Here is a 19,767-nt window from a genome sequence, read left to right on the forward strand (position 1 = left end):
CTCAGCGCCCCGAGCCGCCAACCGGCTCCGCCGGGGCACGACGTCACTTCTGGCGGTGCCGAATGAAATGGCGAGTGGCGGCGGCGGTGGCGGCGGTGCGGGGAAGATGGCGGTGAGGAACGGGGTAGTGTGGGTTCGGTGCCGGTGGTGCCGGTGGTGCCGGTGGTGCCGGTGGTGCCGGTGGTGCCGGTGGTGCCGGTGGTGCCGGTGGTGCCGGTGGTGCCGGTGGTGCCGGTGGTGCCGGTGGTGCACCTGCGCCCCCGTCCCGCCACCGCGGCATCCTGCAGCGGCGTTCCGGGTCTGTATCTCCGCCGATGGCGCGCTTTAACTGAGCCGCCTGTGCTCTGCCGTAGGATAAGGAGAAGAAGAAGAAGGAGAGCATCTTGGACCTCTCCAAGTACATCGACAAGACCATCCGGGTGAAGTTCCAGGGCGGGCGGGAAGGTGAGCCCGGCGCGTGGCTGCAGCACGGAGCTCTTTGGCCTCTCGGCGTTTTCCCTCAGCCGATGCCTGTCGGCTCTGCCCTCCTGCTCACGCTGCTTTCCCCTCAAGGGAAGCGGAGGAGTAGCGGGTGCTTTGACTTATTGGTGGTTGCACTTAATGGTGCGAAGGTTCTCTCCTTTAAGTGTTCCATTGATCTCCTGGGTGCACTTTAATGGCTCATCTATGCATCTCTTATTAGCTGTTTTGAACAGCCTTATTTTGGCTGGGGCTTTTTTTCTTTTTTGTTTGTTTGTTTTTTTTTTTTTTTCCCTTTCTTTCTTTTGGCATTGCAAGGATGCACTTAAAGGGACAAAGAAACATTTATGGATGTAACAATTAATGCAACTGTCGTGCCTTTCATCTCTTGACATGGTAAGCTTGCCCGGAGCGGTTCAATACATGCCACGGTGCCTTTGCATGCCCGTCCCTTCCCAGCTGGGCAGGTCCATCCCAGTGCGCTTGGTGCCACCCGCAGGCACTTGTTTGTCTGAGTTTATTTACCATGTGCTGCAGTTTCAAACTCCACTGCAGCCTGGTGCTCATAAGGGTTTGGAGGTTACTTGAACTCCTCACTGAGAAGTGTATTTGTCGAACTGCGAAGTCCCTCTGTGTAATTCTGTGATATATTAAGTGCCCAGTCTTGTGGAATCACGTTCTCCATTAGGGCAAAGTGCTGGTCTATCTGCAGTGCCTTCCCGTGAGGCAGTGCTTATGCTAAAGGCATGATGTGCCAGGAGGGCACCTGGAAGATGAGGTTTCTGAGGAAAGAACTTAAAATATGGTCTTGCTTCATTTTTAACCATAACCTTTCATTAAGGATATTTATTTTGTGTTGGAGTTGTCGTCTTTTTTTTCTTTGTGTGACTTGTACTGATTTGTTATACAGTATTCTTAAAGTGCCCTTGAAGTTGTCTGAAAGCAAAAATGTTAGTGTCTTGAAGAACATTTGGAAGAATTAATTGAGAAGTCTGTAAGTTTTAATTGGTGCAATGCAGACCAGTTTTTGTGTACTTGCCATTGATAAAGAAGACACTGTTTAATATCTCTGGCCTCATTTGTTTGGACTTGCCTGAAGGAGGGAACAGGCCTGGAGAACTGAATCTACCTTTCATGAAGTCTTATGTTGCTGTATGCCTTATTTTGGTCCTAATCATTGTTTTCTGTGTGGTCTTCAATAGCAAGTGGTGTCTTGAAAGGATTTGACCCTCTTCTGAACCTTGTGCTGGATGGTACCATTGAGTACATGCGAGGTAAGTAAAGTGCAATCTTTGGAAAGCTTCCCTTCCCTGGGTGATTTTCTTGACAGAAATCTTACAGCTCTGTAAGTGAATAAGGAGAAGCTGCAGATTAACATCACCCAAACTGCAACATGCTTGGGATAACTGTCTTGTAAAGAAAGACATAAGGTGACGGGTCTATGGGACCTGATAGCATGTTCCTGAGGGAATTGGCTTACACTTCCCAGGCTACCCTAAAACATTTAAAAAGTGATGGCAGTCAGATAATGGGAAAGAGGGAAACATTGAAACCATTTTTCAAAAGGGAAGAAAGGAGCCTGGGAACTACTGTGCTGTCAGCCTGACTGGTGCCTGGTGTGGTCATGGAAAGGATCCTCCTTGGAGCTCTGCTAAGACATATGGAGGACAGGGATGTGATTTTAGACCTCCACCATGGCTTTACCAAGGGAAAATCCTGTCTGAACAACCCAGTGGCCTTTGACACTGTCACAGCAGCAGGCCCCCAGCTGGGTAATAATTAGCATTGCCTCCATGGTTCACAGAAGGCTGATCAATATTTTTATTTTATATATATGTATTTATATATATCATTATTAAGAAACCCATTGCTTTAATAGCAATTGCATTACGATACACCTGGACTGAATTGGTCCTCCAATCCAAACACTATCACCATTGGCTAATTAAGAAATCACCCTTTGGTAAACAAATCTCCATAACACATTCCACATGTTCACAATAACAGGTGCAGCAGGCCAAGATAAGAACTATTTCTCATTCTTTTCTCTGAGCTTCTCACAGCCTCTTCCCAGAAGGGCCTGGGAAAGTTGTCTGTTGCTCTCTGTGGCCTGAGAGCAGCTGCCACACCCCACAACATCCTTCTCCCTAAGTTGAAGAGAAATGGATTTGATGGGTGGACTGTTTGGCGAATGTGGAATTGGTTGGATGGTCATATGCAGAGGGTAGTAGTCAATGGCTTCATGTCCTCGTGAACATCAGGGACAGGGGGTGTCCCTCAGAGATCTCTGGGGACCAGTACTGTCTAGTGTCCATCAGAGATGTAGGCAGTGGGATCACGTTCACCCTCAGTCTGCAGGTCACACACCTGAAGGATGGCGGCATCCAGAGGGACCTGGACAAGTTTTTGAAGAGGGCCCAAAGGAACCTCATGAGGTTCAGCAAGACCCAGGCTGGGGGATGAATATTGAGAGCAGCCCTGCTGAGAGGGACTTGGACTTGCTGGTGGATGAGAGGCTGGACAATATCTGCTTGCAGCTCACAAAGCCAGCTGTATCCTGGGCTGCATCCCTAGCAGGGAGGGGATTCTGCCCCTCTGCCCCTGGGCTCAGCTCAGACCCCACCTGCAGAGCTGCCCCAGCCCTGGGCAACAGCAGCAGGAGGACGTGGGGCTGCTGCAGCCAGGCCAGAGGAGCCACGGAGATGCTGCCAGGGCTGGAGCCCCTCTGCTCTGAGCCAGCCTGGCACAGCTGAGCCTGCTCACCTGGACAAGAGAGATCTTTGAGAAGTTAGTATTGTGCCCTTTCAGTTTTAAAGGGACATAAAGGGAAATGCCAGGGGGTGAATGCTTCAGCAGGCCCTGTTGTGGCAGAGCAAGACGTAATGGGTTTAAACTTAAGGAGGGCCAATGTAGATATAACAGAAGATATAGATCTAAGGAAGACAGGTTTTTTTTTTTTTAATGAGTATGGTAAAAATACTGGGACAAGCTGCTCGGAGAGGTGGTAGGTGCCCCATCCTTTGGGAGCATTCAAAGATGGGACTCTGAGCAACTGGGTCTAGTTAAAGATGCGCCTGCTTGTTGCAGGGGGGCTGTACTAGATGACCTTTAAAGGTGATTCTGCAGCAAAAGTTAGATTAAGCACATTCCCTGTGATAGAACATCCCTGGTAGTCCTTGCTTGAGCTCCTGTATAGTTATCTCACTGGCTGCCCTTTTCCTCTGAAGCTTGAATAAAGCAGTGTCTCTTTCTCTCTGATACAAAAGCTATCATTTGATAGGACAGTGTTTTTGAAGAGTACTCTCCAACCTGTTTAAAGGGGAGCACAGAAGCTTTGAATTTCATCTTTAAAGGAGAGTTTTGAAATGTGTTGTTCATTTCTATTGAATATAGAGATATCTCTATATGGAATACATATGGAATATTGGTTTTGTTTGTCCTAATCCAGCCCTATTTGGCCTGGTCTGAGAATGGACTGGTGCTCTCTTCCCTAGTGCATTGAGAAGTCAGGGTCTTTTTCTGATCTGTGTTAATCCCCAAGTGTTTGTCTATAATGACATTTGAAATGGGATCAAGAGCTTTTTTTAATCACTTACTTAGAGGCTTATGAATTCTTTAATAACTGTGTTCTGCTTTTTGTTGCATACAAAGCAAGTTTTGTTATTGCTTACTGTAGGTAAGGTCTTGAAAACATCAAATGTCACTGCTGCATCACCTGTATGGTCCATGTGTTCAGTAAAACAAAGCAGCTATGCCAGGAAAGAACATGCATGTATGTGCCTTTTAAAGCTGATGGAATTTGGTTTCCTTTTCTTATTTTCCTGTTCTAACCATGGATCTCTGATTTTTAGATCCGGATGATCAATTTAAATTAACAGAAGACACACGTCAGCTGGGACTTGTGGTTTGCAGAGGGACTTCCGTGGTTCTGATTTGTCCACAGGATGGAATGGAAGCGATTCCAAACCCTTTCATTCAGCAGCAGGATGGCTAATGCTTTCTTTGAATTGTCTCTGAAAACTTCGGGGTGCAAGTCATTGGAGAAAACTATCAGTGTGTGAGAAGCTTCCTGTTTTGGGGGGGAAGTTTGAATGTGTATTTGTTAGTGTGAAAGAAGTACATTTTTATTTTTGTGGCTTTCATAAATGATGAGAGGATGGGGAATGTAAGAAGCATGTTCTTGTTTTCCTCCTGCCCCCAAATAAGCGTGTAACTATGTTGTTTAGAGCTGACAGAAGAGAAAATATTGTCGTGAATTGTCTGAGACCTTCTTGATCTTGTGAGTTTTGAAACAACCCCATAAAATTAGTTATGAATGCCCTGAATATTGGTTATATTCTTTCAATTTTTAAACACATTAAAATGCCTTTATTCCAAATTAAAAGCCTAAAAACAGTAGAACATCTTTTTCTTCCTCTTAGATATCAGTACTCAACTGGGGAAGCATTATGTTGTTGTCTTCTGCTGTTGAGTTCAGTCTCTTGTGCAGGAAAATTACTTCCTTGTGTAGTGTCATCACCTTTACAAGGGATGTAGCCAAGAAGGTCTTTTTCAGCACTTGTTCCAGAACTGGTGGGCTGTGATCTGTGTATCAGCAGGCTCACATATTTCTACAGAGGACTGGTCTAACTTGTGGGATAATGCTTGGTTGAGTGACCTAAACCTTATGGAGGTAGCTATTTGTTACTTGGAATTTTAGGGGGAGAATATTTAATATCCTAACATTTGTTCAATTGTAGGCAGTATCTGGAAGTACTGCATATTTTTATATTGTAGCTATCCACTTGTGGTTTTGCGTGTTATAACTTGATTTGTAAGTAAACATTTTTATTTCTTTTATACTGCAGAAAATGCAAGATATGAGGAGTTCTGAGTGAATAAAGACAAATTGATCTGTTTCTAAATGTCTGTTTTTTAATCTGTAAAAGTGCACTACAGCTGACATAAATCTAAAATTAGTTCAGGAGGTGCATAAACACTGCAGGATCAGGAGGGACCAGAGCAGAAGCCGTACTTCAAACAGGGAATTGATGGAAAAGGCCTGAGAGCATCTTGTCCCTCTTCTGAAGCATTTTAAAGACTACCTGGTTGAGGCATGTGCCTGGAGCCTGTAACCTGCTTCTGCCACCTGCTCTTGCCTTTATAGAGGACCCTTTATGAGGAGGCTGTGGCAGAGTGAATTGTTTTGCTGGCAGCAGCAGTTTTGTTCCTGAAGGGTGTCAAGAACACATGGCAAGTACAGGTTGTATTGGTTATTTTGGCCACAGCACTTTTCTCCTGTGCATAACATTTCCTGGATCAGCTCCAAAATGGGTGGGAACTTAGAGTAGATTTCATTTTAGTGAATCTGACTTCCAGGAGGCTTTGAAACTAGGGACCAGGTGTTGTGTGTGATGTTGCCTGTGTGAACTTGGGTGCATCTGGATTTTAATCTGGGGACTCACAGAGCTGTCTATGAAGTTGTGCTCCTCACAACCTAGTTTTCTAATGCTACAAAACTTGCTTGTGAAACTGCACAGTTCAAAAGATGATCCTTATTTAGAGTGTGAGGAGTAGAATTTGCTTGCCATCAGCCTGAGCAGAGTCTTGAACTGTCCTTTTAGGTGGGAGAAAGATTGCTGGTGTTGATGCCAATAATGTGCTGCACTATTTTTGCTCTCTAAGTATAGCATCAGAAACAGACCTGCTGGGGCTCTCTGGGCTGGATTCTGGGCTCTCAGTGTTGGGCGATCTGCCTGAAGCTGGGGTCAAGTGTGTAAACTCTGGAGAGGGGCATATTCCCAACATTTCCTGCTCAGGTGCTTGGGTGCTTGGTCTTTCTTGTGAGCTGCATGGCTCTCTTGTTCTGTAGCACAGACTCTGAGGTTATACTTTGGAGTCAAGTACCTGAAAAGAAGAATTTGAAAATAATAGGGGACAGACATTTTAGCAGGGCCTGTTGTGATAGGACAAGCGGTAATGGTTTAAGCTAAAAGAAGGGTGATCCAGACTAGAAATAAGGAATAAAGTTTTTATGATGGCATGGTGAGACACTGTCAAGGCTTCTGTTTGCTGAGCTCTGCCAAGAGCTGGGAGTGAGTCTTGCTGGTATGGGCTCTTTGGGTAAGGGACTCTCCTTCAAGGTCCCTATCCAAGTCTCTTCATGCAATAGCTTTGGAAAAATTCACTGTGGCATTAGCTGTTGCTTGTCCTACATCTGTGTTTATTTAGTGCTTTTAGATTGAGGATGACTGAACATGTGAAGCCATCTGGGTTTGAATGAGGGCTCACTCCTTCTCTTACTAAAGTATAAAGTTAGATATCTAATAAAAAATGTAATCACATTGGTTAAACTTGAACTAATGAAAGATGAGATAATGGTTGTTTTTTTCCAAATGGGTTCAATGTTTTTTACAACTTTATATTTACTCACTGCTTAGGAATCTTTTGGTTGTTTCCCCAGTTGTTTTCTTTTTAGCCCAGGCTCTTTGCTTGGCTAACAGCTCCCCTTATTTGCTGTGGCCTTACCTGGTAAAAGTAGATGCCAGTCAAATCTGTAATTTTTAGGTTATACAGCTGTTCTGCTAATGCTGTTCAGAAAGCAGCAGAAAAGACAGAAGAACAAAGCAGGAGAGTAGAAAACATGCTATTTTTAGGACAAGATTGGTTTATCTCATACTTATCCTAGCTAGGGGGATAGTGTTTCCAGAGATGGAAAGGGCTGCATAAGACTGAGTTAAAATTAACTGCCTGGCAGTATACAAGCATGGAGCCTGCACAAGAGCCACAGGAGCTGGGACCTCAGACAGAAATGATTGCAGACACAATTCTTGAGGTTGGAGAGAGACTCTTCCAGGTCAGCCGTAGGGTGCTTTCAGTACACAGTCGATATTTTGAAGCCATGTTTTTTGGAGGAGCAAGAGAGAGCTCTGAACAGCACATAGTGATCAAAGGGATCGATGCAGTGCCATTTCAGGCACTACTTGAGTTCACTCGCACGGCCCAAGTGCTCATAGGTCAAGAAAATGTGACCAGCTTACTGGAAACAGCTGATTTTTTTCAGTTTGACAGGGTGAAACTGTTGTGTGAGAAATTTCTGGAGAGAGAACTGCATGTTTCAAACTGCCTGGGCTTGATGACCTACTCACAGCAATTTGCCTTTACAGAGTTATATGTGTCTGCTATGAATGTGGCTCTCACTCACTGGGGGGATGTGATATGCCAGGAAGAATTTAAGGCATTACCCAAGGAAATGCTGGTGCAGCTCCTGAAGAGTGATGACCTCTTCATTTCAAGAGAGGATGTGGTTTTTGATAGTATTATGATTTGGATAATGGAGGACCCAGCAACAAGAGAGGAAGAATTTCTGGATTTGGTGGGCGAAGTCAGGGTCACCTTTCTGAGTTTGTCCTTCCTCGATATCTTGGTGAAACGCAGCAAGCGTGCTGGAGAGACAGATATCTTTTCCAGACTAATAAAGAAGTTAGACAGCTGTCCCCCACCCAGCTGGCAAAATCCGAAACTGTGTCCTTATGCTGGCCGGAGCTATGACACCTTATATGTCCTGGGAGGAAAGCATGACAAGGAACAGCAAGAATTATTTCTCTTTCAACCTAAAACAGGGACCTGGCAGGCTTGTTCTCCCCTGCAGCGCAAGAACCTCACCCAGTATGCAGTGGCAGCAGTAGGTAACTTACAGACGAGGGAGACTGAGCAGATGCAAACAGAAGTTGAGCCTGAGTCCCAAACGCAGGGAGTCCAACTGTTGCTGTAAAACTGTTGTGCTCAGCATTGCTAAAACCTCATTCATATTGGTGTTCATGTTTGTTCAAAGAATGCTTTTTTCTTCCTTGGTCCTGGGAGAGTGCTGGACAACACTATTCTCCTATAGCAGAAACTATGCAGTCTCCCAAGCTCCTTACCTTGACTTTATCTGGAATTAGTCTAAGGACTTGGCTTTAAAGCCAAGTGTATTTTTTGGCCTTCTCTTTTATAGTGATTTAGACATACGACAGGTGACTTCTGATTTATAGTTGCCATTACATTAAACTTACCTACAGATGTTGGGAAATCTTCATGCTTGGAGACTTTCAAGCCAGCTCAATACTATGGCTTCCTGTATTAGTGTTGGTAATAGTTCCATTTCTGGTAGGAGTTTAGAAGTAAGATCGCCGAGGTTCTTTCCAACCAGTGTTTCCATGATTCTGTTCAAAAATGGGAGCAGGCTTGGAAAGACAGGCTGCATTCCATAGGCCCAATGAATTAAATACTGCAAACTGATAGAGCAGTGATTTTCTCTCATCTTGCACCTTATCAATACAGCCCAGAGTGAAATGAGAACCCCAGGTATCAGGAGCCTTTACATGACTTTAGCTTTTACATGACTAGTATTTTCTTTGCTGTGCTTCCAGGGAGCTTCCTTTTTGTGACAGGAGGATATTTCCGGGATGAATTTGTGTGGTACAGTGTGGATTGGGTGCTCATCTACAACTGCTTGGACAATTGCTGGCTGGAAGGGCCAGCCATGAAGAAGTCCCGCAACAGCCACTGTGCAGTAGGAGTAGGGCTCCACTTGTACGTGCTCGGAGGGAGCACGGATGAAGGGATCATCCCAGCAGTGGAGCGCATGGCTCTGATGGAGTCAGAGTGGGAAAGCATGAGTCCTATGGCTCAGCCTGTGGAGAGAGGTGATGCCACCAGTGTGGGAACCAGGATCTATGTGGTCTGTGGCCTGGATGAGAATGGACACGTGTATGATGGAGTGCAAAGGCTGAACACAGAGACAGACAGCTGGGATGTCATCTCGTTCTCCCCTCTTCCAAGGTAAGAAATAATATTCTGGGACCTGGCAGAAGATGAAGGATTCTAGTGTTGATCCGGCTCCAGGAAGAGGTTATAGTGTAGAAATCCGTAAGTTCTGTCCCTGCAACACTTCTGTGATTCTCTGTTTAAATAGGACTTCTGATCTGAGGACCAAGGTTACCCTGAATATTTCAGGGGTCAAATCTTTCTGTTGATTCTGATCAAGGGTTTCTTCTCTCTCAGGTATGACCTCTGCATCACATCCCTGAATGGGGCTCTGTACACTATAGGAGGGGAAGCTTTTCGGTTTGATGTGGAGACAGATGAATGGACCCAGGTGAATGAGGAATGCTTGACCCAGAAGTTCTTCATGGGATGCAGCACCGTGAATGGACAAATTTATCTTCTTGGGCAGAGGAAGGGAAACAGCACCCTCCCCATTGTAGTCCTCTTTGATCCCTACACTGATGTGTGCCAGGTCATAGATAACAAACTCCCTTGCCCTGTTCCTATTCATGGCTGTGTCTCTGTGCGAAGATTTGATACATGGGCATAAGAGTGGAAGATGTGTACTTTACAGCTGAAGGGAGTTAGATTGCATCAGCTTTGGCCTGTGACATTTAAACAATTTTATTCCTTTGTAATTTTACCTTTTCTTTTCTACTTGACAAATGAACTTGAAGCCAAAGCCAGTGCAAACTTTGTCTACACAAAGGCTGCAGGTCATTATTGAAAATGGTGATTGCTATTGTTATGGCATATAAACTCCTTAGGGTTGATGCTTAGTAAAGGGCTGTTCTGACCTTTAACCTCTGTGTCTCTGTTCTTTGAACAGCTGGAAAATCACTGCCTCATTGTTAGAAAATATCATAGGATTTAAATAATCAAATGGGTGTCAAGGAAATCTTCAGCAGGGTTATAAGCCCATAGTGCTGTAAAAAGAGCCAAAAACGGAGCCAAAAACCCAAACAGCAATTGCTGTCAAGCCATACTTAATATCCAGTACCATTTTAGCCTGAAATAAGCAAGTTTCCCAGGTTAATTATGGCTAAAATTATCTTTGGTCAAGGCTGAAAAGCACCACATAAGTTGGGAGACTGTTCTGGATTTATGGATTCAGGTATGTGATGACAAACTTTTGCACATTGAGTCTTAAGAATCTGGCTTCAGTTTCCTTAGTTGTCTTTGGGTTCACAGCTGCAGAGACTCGGAATAAAAATGCCCATCCCAAAGCACTAAAATGAAGTTGCAAGGAGCAGGGTCCTGCACATGGCTGTAATTAAAGACTGTGTATGAGGAAGAGAATTTCCTGGGCAGAACTATGGCCTGTGGGTGGTAGGGATTGATCTTCAAGGGTGCTCGGGCCTCCCAAGTGTGGAGAGGGAGAGAGTGACTGCCCCATGGGTGCAACAGATCGAGCTGGGAGGCTGCACTGCAAGCACTGCTGTCATCTGTACTGTCAGTCTGTCCTCTGACGTGACGCAGCAAGAGAGCTCCTGAGCTGAGTTATCATCATCTCCAGAGAAGGGGAGAGGCCTTAAAAACTGAGAGGTGTTGGTGAAAAGCAATCCTGCCACTGTGACAGCTCTGTCAGGGCAGCAGGCCTGCAGACACGGAGCCCTCTAGGTCTGCTTTGGCTTCCTCTCCTCACCTGCTCCCTCCCAGAGCTGGGGGTCCCATGATGGGGCTGCAGCAGCCGAGGCTGGGCCTGTTCTCTGGGCCCAGAGGCCAGTTGTGCCCTGGAGGCTGTATAAGTCTTTTGAATTATGAAATTCTCATGTTTCATGTGGGGTTTTAAAAGAAAGCATCGTACTTGAAGGATTAATTCATGAGCAAACCCTTACCCAGGGATCCCCATGAAGGGCCTTTCACCTCACCAAAGGGTGACATCCTGCTCGAGGCTGATGCTCCACAGAGAGAGGGTGGCTGCCTGCCTTCCAGCATTGCAGCCTGCAGACCCAAATTCCAGAGTCCTTCAAGTGAAAGCTGGTTCAATGTTTGAGTTACATGATGTCAGGCTGCCAGCAAGCTTCAAAGATTTTCCTCCTGACATATGGTCTGCTAGTGTAAAAAGATTTCATGCAAAATGTACATAAACCAGACTTTTTTTGGTGTAATTAATTTTTTACATTTACTTAAAATTTATTGTTATGCTATAAATTCTGAAAGTTAGAACTTATGCAAGAAATTACAAGAAGAAGCATCATCCAACTCCTAAAGTATCCAGGTAAAATGATAGTGTTGTAATGCTCCTATTTTCAATTTTAAAAATGACATCTCAACAAAATTATTACATCCATATAGAAAGGTTTCATTGATAATGTATAATTTCTGATGGAAAAAAGTGCCTTTGGAAGAATTTAGATCCTTTCCATTTTAGGAGACTTTTCCCTGAGTAGACATGCAGTAAGCAAAATCTTTTAGACATTAGAGCTATTTTGAATAGTTCATACAGAAAATACAGCTTGTATAATTTAACCTGGCCTTAGCTGCAGAAATGGTTTATCCCAGAGCCTGACCATTTTATACTTCCCAAGTGAAAACTTATTTGCCATTCAAACCAGTACCTTTCACATGCAAGTCCTTTCATGGGGTGGCTGGCAATGAATGCCAGTGTCTTTTGAAACTGCAAATTGGTTAAATCTTCCCCAGTTTCAGTTTATTATCTCATGAACCTTTTGGGAAGGCTTTGAGATAATGACAGATAGGAGCCATATCTTCAACAGCTTGTTCAACCCCCCTCTTCTCTTTATACAGTGGGTCTTTGGCTGGTATACCCTTCCATTCCTGGATTAATGACTATGGAGTAGTAGTAAAAGAATAATCCTAATAGAAGAATTATAGGAAACAACTCCTGAAGTGACTTAACTGCTTATAGACATGATGAAATTCACCACCTAGGCCTCAGGCACACTGCAGTGAAGCCCTGTCCAGCCTCTCTCCCAATCCTGTTCAGCCTTCCCGCATTCCAAACACTGCCTGGATCCTGGTGTTTTGCAGCAAGCCCCGTGCTATTCTTTGTTCTTTGCCAGATCCTCTCCTTGCTCTTGTCACTCTCTTTAGTGTCACTTCTGGCATCTTGTCTTTTCTGAAGAAAAGAAAGTTTATATTGTATTTAAGAAGACTAGTCCTGTATTCATTCACTGCCCTCGGGGCCTAACGTGGCAGCTAAAATAAGAGGTGTGATCATGTCATTAAAGCCAGTGCCTCATTGTCCCTGCAATGGGAGGCTCAGAAACCTCATCCTTATCCCTGTGTTGAGGTGTCAGATGTCCTGACCACCTTTTGTGGCACAGACAGCCACTTCCAAGCAGACTTGTGTGGCAGAGAAAGTGAGAAGAGGTGCCTGCTCTGAGCAGAGCTCTCCATGGGCTGTCATGTGGGAGCACACGTGAGGAGCTCATCAAGAAGGTGTCAAACTGCTTGCATAATGCAAACATAATGTGAGGATGAGAGACCAAGAGGGGTGTTGAAATAAGACAGGTGGATATAATGAGGTATGAGTATAAAGCTTTTTGTCATAAGGTGGTGCTGTCTCCATACTTGAAGGTTTTGAAAAGTAAACTGGAAAAACTAAACTGGGAAAAGCCTTAGGTAACCTGATCTGATCTCACAGCTAAGTTCTGCAGGCAGGAGGTTGGACAAGAATATTTTTTATCTCTCTTCCAATATGAATTATCTTGTGATTCCATGTATTTGCTGCTCACCTGTTGTAGAAATTTCAACCAGCACTTGGTGTGGTTCCAAAACCAAGGCTTCTGTGCATAGAGAAGGCAGCAGTAAGAACCCAATGCCTTTCAATGACACATGAAGACCATGGGAAGAGGTATTGCAAGGACTCAGTGTGCCCATGCTAGATCCAGTCTGGCTCTGAGCTTTGGAGAAACTGGTTGGCAAAATGCATTTATCATTAGTGAATGTACAAGATGTGATAGGGAGAGTCTTTGGAGCAGTGGGCAGCAGCCACAGCCAGGACAGGCTCTGCTCTTGTCTGAGGTGCAGGTATCTGTGGGGACACTTACACCAGGATCTAAGGCAAGAACAGCAGAGTGACATCTCTGACACCTAGGCAGCTCCACCCAGGGAAAAGGGAACTTCTAAATCAGCATTAGGGATGATTCTGCTCCACACCCCTGAATTTGTCCTTCTTTGGCTTTGCACCCACAGTCATGACCACACATTGTCTTTGGATGGGCTCTTTAAAGTGGCTGGGGACCATCAGCCTCATTTGCAATGAACAAAGAGCCCTTGAAAGATGTCCCTTCACAGCATGACCCTGCTCACATGCTTACATCACACAGAAGAGCCAGTCCAGAGAAGAATGAGGTGAAATAAAATGTAAATCTCCAACTAACACAGAAAACAAGGAATTAAGACCTCCTCCAGAGTTGAAATAGCTCCCCAGGCTGTGCCCAGGATGCCCACAGGGGAACCTGTGCTTGTGTGGACAGAGATTTGCAGAATCTCAGCTCTGCTGGCACACGGGAGCATGTGCTGTAAGGCTTGAGGGTATCCCCTGCCCAGCCAGGCTCTGCTGAGATCCACGCTTTGCCCAGATTCCTTGGGCATCCCATCAGTGCTAAGGAGGATGCAGTAGGACTACCAAGATGCCTCTCCCTGGCTCCTTTTGTTGTGTGAATGTTTGTAGATCACCTATCAGATGCTTATACACCCCAGACAGTGGAAGGCAACCAGTTTTTCTGAGTGATGGCACAGGAATTTATGATGGCACTGGGGGATTTATAAGTTTCTTCAGAAATGCTGCAGTAGGAAGCACTGCACAAGCTTTCAGGTGGAGAATATATTTTTTAAACATAATAACATGATTCAAACACAGAATAATTTCTTTTTCAGAGGGGGAAGAGGAGTAGATCTCATACCTGATGGGGGTCTTTATGTACATATAGCATTAAACCTCAAGGTGAGAACCAGAGATAACTTGATTCTCTTGATCAAGACACTTGGTGACTCCTCTCTCCACCATGACTCCATGTATTACTAAGATATGCAGGAAGATTTAATGTAAGAGAGCAAACAACTTCAGGAAAAGGAAGGCTGTCAAGACTTTGGTGCTTTCTTGAGTTGTTCAGTTTTAACCTCCCTCTTTCATGGCATGCACTGCCTCCTAACTGTACTTCATGGATTCATTTTCTGCCCAACCATCCGTGCTGACAAGATCTTAAAATTTTAATTTTGTATCAAAATCACTTTTGAAAATAAGTTTAATACATTAAAATGTAGGGGCTTTTGTGCTCAAAATCCCTCTGAGGGATTTTGAGATTTAAACTTGTTCTCCATCAAGGCCAGTAGACTCTGTTGAGGCAAATTTAACTTTTCAAAGGTAAACATGGGAAGCTGGCAGTGCTGCAGATGGCTCTGTGTGCAGTACGGGGACCTGCCCTCATGGGACAGAGGCTCTGCTCGCAGCCACAGCAGCTCCCTGGCAGTGGGTTTGGGGTAAGGACAGGACAGAGGGTATTGATGATGTGAAGGCTTCCATCACCAAAATCTAACCCAACTACCCGGCCTCACAGAACTTCTTCATCAACCTGGGGTGGTCCTGGGCCCGCCAGTGCCTGAACCAGGTCTCCACTTTTTGACAGGCAGGTCACTTTGCTTGGCCAGTGCAATCTGCTCCTCCTGGAAAAGAGAGCAGGGAGGAAGGACTGAGCCTTTTGCAGGCTGTCATTCCCTGTGAGGCCTGCTTCTGCCTGTCTACCTATGCCCAAAGTACACCTTTCTTTGAAAAAATTGTATCAACTCTGTTTGCATTTGTGAACTCCCAGATTGTTTTGGCCATTTTAAAACTCCAATTCAGACATATCTAAATGCAGGTTCAGAAGTAAGCACAGCCTCTCCCTGGTTAAATTTTGTCACCTGTACACAATGGGATGTAATGTCGGGCTATAAAAGTCTAAATACATTGTTTTTCATCTCTGATACAATTTTGGCTTATAATTATCAGCTATTGATAAAAGCTGAAGATAAAAGAAGTTTTAACTTGGAAAGATAAAGAAATAGACACATGGTTCACTCCATAATGTGAACCATTCAGCTGTTGAAGTGGCAGTCACAGGCTAAAAGGCATCAATTCTATCATTCTCATTTTCTTCATGAATTCCAAATAACATGATGTGATAAATAGATATGATTTGTGCTGACAAAATTGAAACAGTAATCAATATTGATACAGTAATTAATATTTGGAAATAATAAAACAGTTAAAAGTTGTAATGCCAAGAAAGGGAGAGGATGGGTTCCACCCCCCCATCCCCCTTCCTGCAGATGTTCAAGGACAGGAGAAAATAACAAGAGATAGCAGTTACTAAAAATTAACAGAAATAAGGGAAAATCTGGTTAGGTCCCAGGAAAATGCCAGCTATAAGAGATTTATTGCTTTGATTCTTAAATGTAGTAATATGTTAGTCTTGGCTTACATTGTACTGGTTTGGTGTGCATGTGTAAGCCAAAGGTGAATTAAAGGACATAGAGGAAGAGGAGAGGCCTTCATCAAAAACGACCCCCAAAGACTTGTGCGACCACCAAACCGAGTGGTGGAGCACGCACGGTAAAGGTGGTGATGAGGGCGGAGGTAGAAATGTGATGAATCGAAAATGCGAGGAGATGGTATTGACACATGACATATAAGGGGAGAATCTTCACTTTGCAGGCTCGTAGGTGAGGTGTTAAGGGTCCAGAGCCCTGCACTCCGTACCCTGCAGTTATCTTCTGCTTATGCGCTATTATTGGAACCAAATTATCCCTTAATCAGATTATATTGTCAATATATATTTTCTAAACTATTCAATTAAAGTTGCTGCTACCTAAAATATTGTTTGGATTTTTTTCACGATGGGATAATTGGGCAAACGTAACAATGACAAGAGTTTATAAACTATGATTAAAATTAATGTAAAGATGAGCTCATAAGCATTTTATAATTAATCTGACAAAGTTTCATCGTTATTACAGTAAATTATTTTTTAAAATCAATGCATCAGTGTGAGTCGTGATCCAGGCCCAGAGACTGGTGGTGGATGAAGCTAAATCCAGCTGGAGACTGGTGACCAATGGTTTCCCCCAGGGCTGAGTTTTGGGGCCAGTCACATTTAATATTTTCATCAATGATCTGGACAAGGGGATCAAGGACACCCTCAGTCATTTCACAGATGACACCAAGCTGGGTGGGATGTTGATTTGCTGGAGGGCAGGAATGCTCTGCAGAGGCAATTTGACAGGCTGGATCAATGGGCCAAGGCCAACAAGGCAAAGGGCCGGGCCCTGCCCTTGGGTCACAAGAACCCCGTGGGACAATCCAGGTTTGGGGTAGAGTGGCTGGAAAGCTGCCTGGTGGAGAAGGACCTGGGGGTGCTGGTCAACAGTGGCTGAACTTGAGCCCAGGTGTGCCCAGGTGGCCAAGAAGGCCAATGGCACCTGGCCTGTACCAGCCAGTGTGGCTGCAGGACCAGGGCAGTGACTGTCCCTCTGTGTTAGGCACTGGTGAGGCCCCACACCAAGTCCTGGCTTCAGTTTTTGGCCCTTCACCCCAAGAAGTCACTGAAGGGCTGGAGCATGTCCAGAGAAGGGAACAGAGCTGGGGAAGGGTCTGGAGCACAAGGCTGATAAGGAGCAGCTGAGGGAGCTGGGGGGGCTCAGCCTGGAGAAAAGGAGGCTCAGAGGAGACCTTCTCGCTCTCTACAACTCCCTGGCAGGAGCAGAACAAGATGAAATGGCCTCTAGTTGTTCCAGGAGAGGTTAAGATTGGAAAAACTTCAAGCCCTGGCACAGGCTGCCCAGGACTGTGGTGGAGTCCCCATTCTTGAAGACATTTAAAATACGGGTAGATGTGGTACATGGAACATGCTGGTGGCCTTGGCAGTGCTGGAAGAATGCCTGGACTTCATGATCAAGTTGGAGAGCTTTTCCAACCTAAATGATTTTGTGATTCTGAAGGACTTGGAGTTCTGCCAAAAATAAGCAGCCTTAATAGACTCTACCCAAAGGGGTGGTGGCTGCCTTCCTGCCAGAGCCAGCAGCTGTGACAGCAGCTGCAGTGTTTGACACACGGCAGGTCAGGGGTGCTGGATTGCAGCTGCTGAACGTGTTGGAAGCTGCTGCAATATCTGCTGGTACATCTGTTCCCTGAAGGGTGGCAAACAGCAACTGCCTGGCTTGTGAGGCTGGCGGGCCTGGCCTGGGACAGAGAGAAGGTGTTGCTTGCCTGGGCTTTTGGGACAATGGGACACAGGAGACACTCACCTTCTTTGGGGTTCTGCCCAGCAGAATGTAGGAGCTTTCCAGCGTGGCATTGGTCTGAACTTTGGGCCTTCACTTGTCACTCACCCCAGTGCCCTGCCCGAGGGCAGAGTCAGGGCTCCGTGAGAGGAAGGAGCTCTGGCAGCACAGGACCTGTGTGCCCACACTGCAGCCAGGGTCAGCCAGTGCCATGCTCTGTGCTGGATTCAGAGCCCCAGCACCAGCAGAGTGCTCCCACACCTGGCTCAGAGCACAGCCCAAGGCTCCCAGTGCTGCTCCAGCACCACTCAGAGCTTGGTACCTCTGCCAGGTCAAAGCTGTTTCTTCACAAGCACAATGGCACCAAAGCAAAGGTGGAGTGGAGACAACCGTAACGATGGCTAAATAAGCAATAGTTAAGTTTGCTGAGGCAACAGGACACAGAGCATGCCTCTGTGTTGGAGTATATGCTGGCCCTCCTTACTGCACTCCTGAGCAGTCCAGAGGATGCCACAAAAACAGTCTGCAAGTGTCTGAGCGTCCCATGGGCTCTGTTTCTAGGGTACCTGACCACTGTCTACAGCAGGAGCCAAGGACAGAACACATGGGAATATGCTGGTTCCTGCAGGAAACCCCAGCAAAGCTCTAGTGGGAGGCATTGTGTCCTAAATCATGTTGTTTCTAGGAAGCCAGGCAGGTGCAACATGCCTTCCCTTCTTTGAGGGAAGACCTGATGACCCTGGAATTCACTCTGGCTCTTCCTACAGCTCTCATCTGCCTCATCTTCTTACATGGCTGTGCACTGCAGGCAGGAGCCAGCACTTGGGGCAGATGGGTCAGTGAGAGACCCTCTGTCCCAGCTTAGGGCAGGTTTGCTGACCACAGCTTTGATACTTCATGTCCTCCCCTTTTCCCCCTGGAGTCCTGCTGTGCCGGGTGGGAAGCACTCTGGCAGTTCTGCCCACAGGGGCACACAGCCCTGCTTTAACTGACCAGCTTCCAATTTTCTGAGCGTGAGGGCTGATCTGCACCTCCCCACATGTCAGTCCTTGTTCCTGAAAAAGGGGCTCAAAGCCCTCTCTGAATCCATCTCATGGGATGAGCAATGTGGATCTGCCTCATTTCCACACCCAGGTTCTGGGGAGATGCTAACCAGTCCCCAGGCTCCCTGGGGTGACAAGCCTGCAGCTGGGACCCTGGAGTGGATCATCACCCCTGGCAGAACCGGGGTCCTCTGGTGCCAGGAGGAGAAAGTGAGGCAGAGCTGGGCAAAGAGTGGTGTGAGCAAAGAGGTCCCACGGCAGCTGCAGGAGCTCGGGGTTAGGGAGCTCACACAGCACCTTCAGGAGCATCCTCTAGGATCAGGCTGAACCCTGGCTCAGCTAGGGGCTTCCAGCTCTGACATACCCACTAAATCCCTTATCTGTGCTGCAAGCTGCCTTATCTGCCTTGGACTGTCTCCAGAGGGACCCACCCACAGCTAAGGTGTGATTGAGAGATTGACTTGTCTTTTCACAACTACAGGTACAGGAGAAAGGGAGGGCAGGGGAAAGAGCTGCCATACCATACAAATACCATATGGTATGAAAAGCAGAGAGATTCATTATTCTTGGGGACAATCCCATGTACACTTTGTAGTGGTCAGGAGACAGGCAAGGATTATTCTGGAGCAGCGCTGCAAAACGCTGGTGACAATCAGGCACAGGAAAAACCAGAGGTGCTGCACTCACCTTTCAAAGATGCATCAGACAAAGATCAATAATGGGGCACCAGGGATGCAGAGCAGGAGGTGCTGAGGCTGTGGGTACTGTATGTCTGCAGACTCCTTCAAGTCCTCCCAGATAGCTCCAGGTGACAGGCAGTATTCATGGTGCCAGAACCCCTCTGACACTCCCATTCTGGTCAAGACAGTGGGCACAGAAACCAGAGGCTGCCTGCAGCAAGCAGGTATTAGTAAGGCATAAAGCTCACTGCTAAATCAGGATTCCCAACTCAACAGCTCATCACTCACTGTCCCAACCTCTTGCTCAATCCCATGAGAATGTCAGACCAGTTGAAATATCATCACTTGTTCTGATGTGTCTGTGAGCTTGGAGGTGGGGTAAGATGTCCTAGTACACAAGAGTGTCAAGGAGGTGGCTGATTTCAATTTCACTCTGTTTCACAGATGACACCTCCCTGGTGACACTATCAGCAGAGTCATCTCTCTTGCCCCCTCTTTCTTTCCTTCTCATTCTGCAAAGCCCTCATCTCCTAATCAGCTCTGACACCCAGCAGAGGGTGTGGATTGAT

At 46.0% G+C, this 19,767-nt stretch overlaps 2 protein-coding genes and 1 long non-coding RNA gene across 3 annotated transcripts; 2 read left to right on the top strand and 1 right to left on the bottom strand.

The window, feature by feature from the left end:
* Window positions 1–28: 28 nt before the first annotated feature.
* On the top strand, window positions 29–5,357 carry LSM7 (LSM7 homolog, U6 small nuclear RNA and mRNA degradation associated). The gene is made up of 4 exons (XM_063160774.1): window positions 29–112; window positions 354–444; window positions 1,662–1,733; window positions 4,311–5,357. Exons 1-4 carry the CDS (start codon window positions 68–70, stop codon window positions 4,451–4,453), a joined length of 351 nt encoding a protein of 116 aa, XP_063016844.1. The 5' UTR covers window positions 29–67; the 3' UTR covers window positions 4,454–5,357.
* Window positions 4,805–19,501, bottom strand: LOC134420602 (uncharacterized). Its single transcript, XR_010028398.1, has 2 exons — window positions 19,206–19,501; window positions 4,805–6,345 (listed from the first exon to the last, which is right to left on the bottom strand). It is a non-coding gene; the product is annotated as an uncharacterized LOC134420602 (long non-coding RNA).
* LOC134420599 (kelch-like protein 24) lies at window positions 6,878–10,049 on the top strand. The gene is made up of 3 exons (XM_063160768.1): window positions 6,878–8,126; window positions 8,850–9,261; window positions 9,484–10,049. Exons 1-3 carry the CDS (start codon window positions 7,205–7,207, stop codon window positions 9,794–9,796), a joined length of 1,647 nt encoding a protein of 548 aa, XP_063016838.1. The 5' UTR covers window positions 6,878–7,204; the 3' UTR covers window positions 9,797–10,049.
* Window positions 19,502–19,767: the final 266 nt, after the last annotated feature.

The sequence above is a fragment of the Melospiza melodia genome, chromosome 7 (assembly GCF_035770615.1).
Source record: "Melospiza melodia melodia isolate bMelMel2 chromosome 7, bMelMel2.pri, whole genome shotgun sequence".
Classification (NCBI taxonomy): domain Eukaryota; kingdom Metazoa; phylum Chordata; class Aves; order Passeriformes; family Passerellidae; genus Melospiza; species Melospiza melodia.

Bases quoted from the DNA above. Each gene is read 5' to 3' on its own strand.
- LOC134420599 (XM_063160768.1), top strand. From the start codon at position 7,205: ATGGAGCCTGCACAAGAGCCACAGGAGCTGGGACCTCAGACAGAAATG. The intron at 8,127-8,849 runs GTAACTTACAGA...CTGTGCTTCCAG, and splicing joins GTATGCAGTGGCAGCAGTAG to GGAGCTTCCTTTTTGTGACA. The intron at 9,262-9,483 runs GTAAGAAATAAT...CTTCTCTCTCAG, and splicing joins TCGTTCTCCCCTCTTCCAAG to GTATGACCTCTGCATCACAT.
- LSM7 (XM_063160774.1), top strand. From the start codon at position 68: ATGGCGAGTGGCGGCGGCGGTGGCGGCGGTGCGGGGAAGATGGCG. The intron at 445-1,661 runs GTGAGCCCGGCG...GGTCTTCAATAG, and splicing joins GTTCCAGGGCGGGCGGGAAG to CAAGTGGTGTCTTGAAAGGA. The intron at 1,734-4,310 runs GTAAGTAAAGTG...TCTGATTTTTAG, and splicing joins TACCATTGAGTACATGCGAG to ATCCGGATGATCAATTTAAA.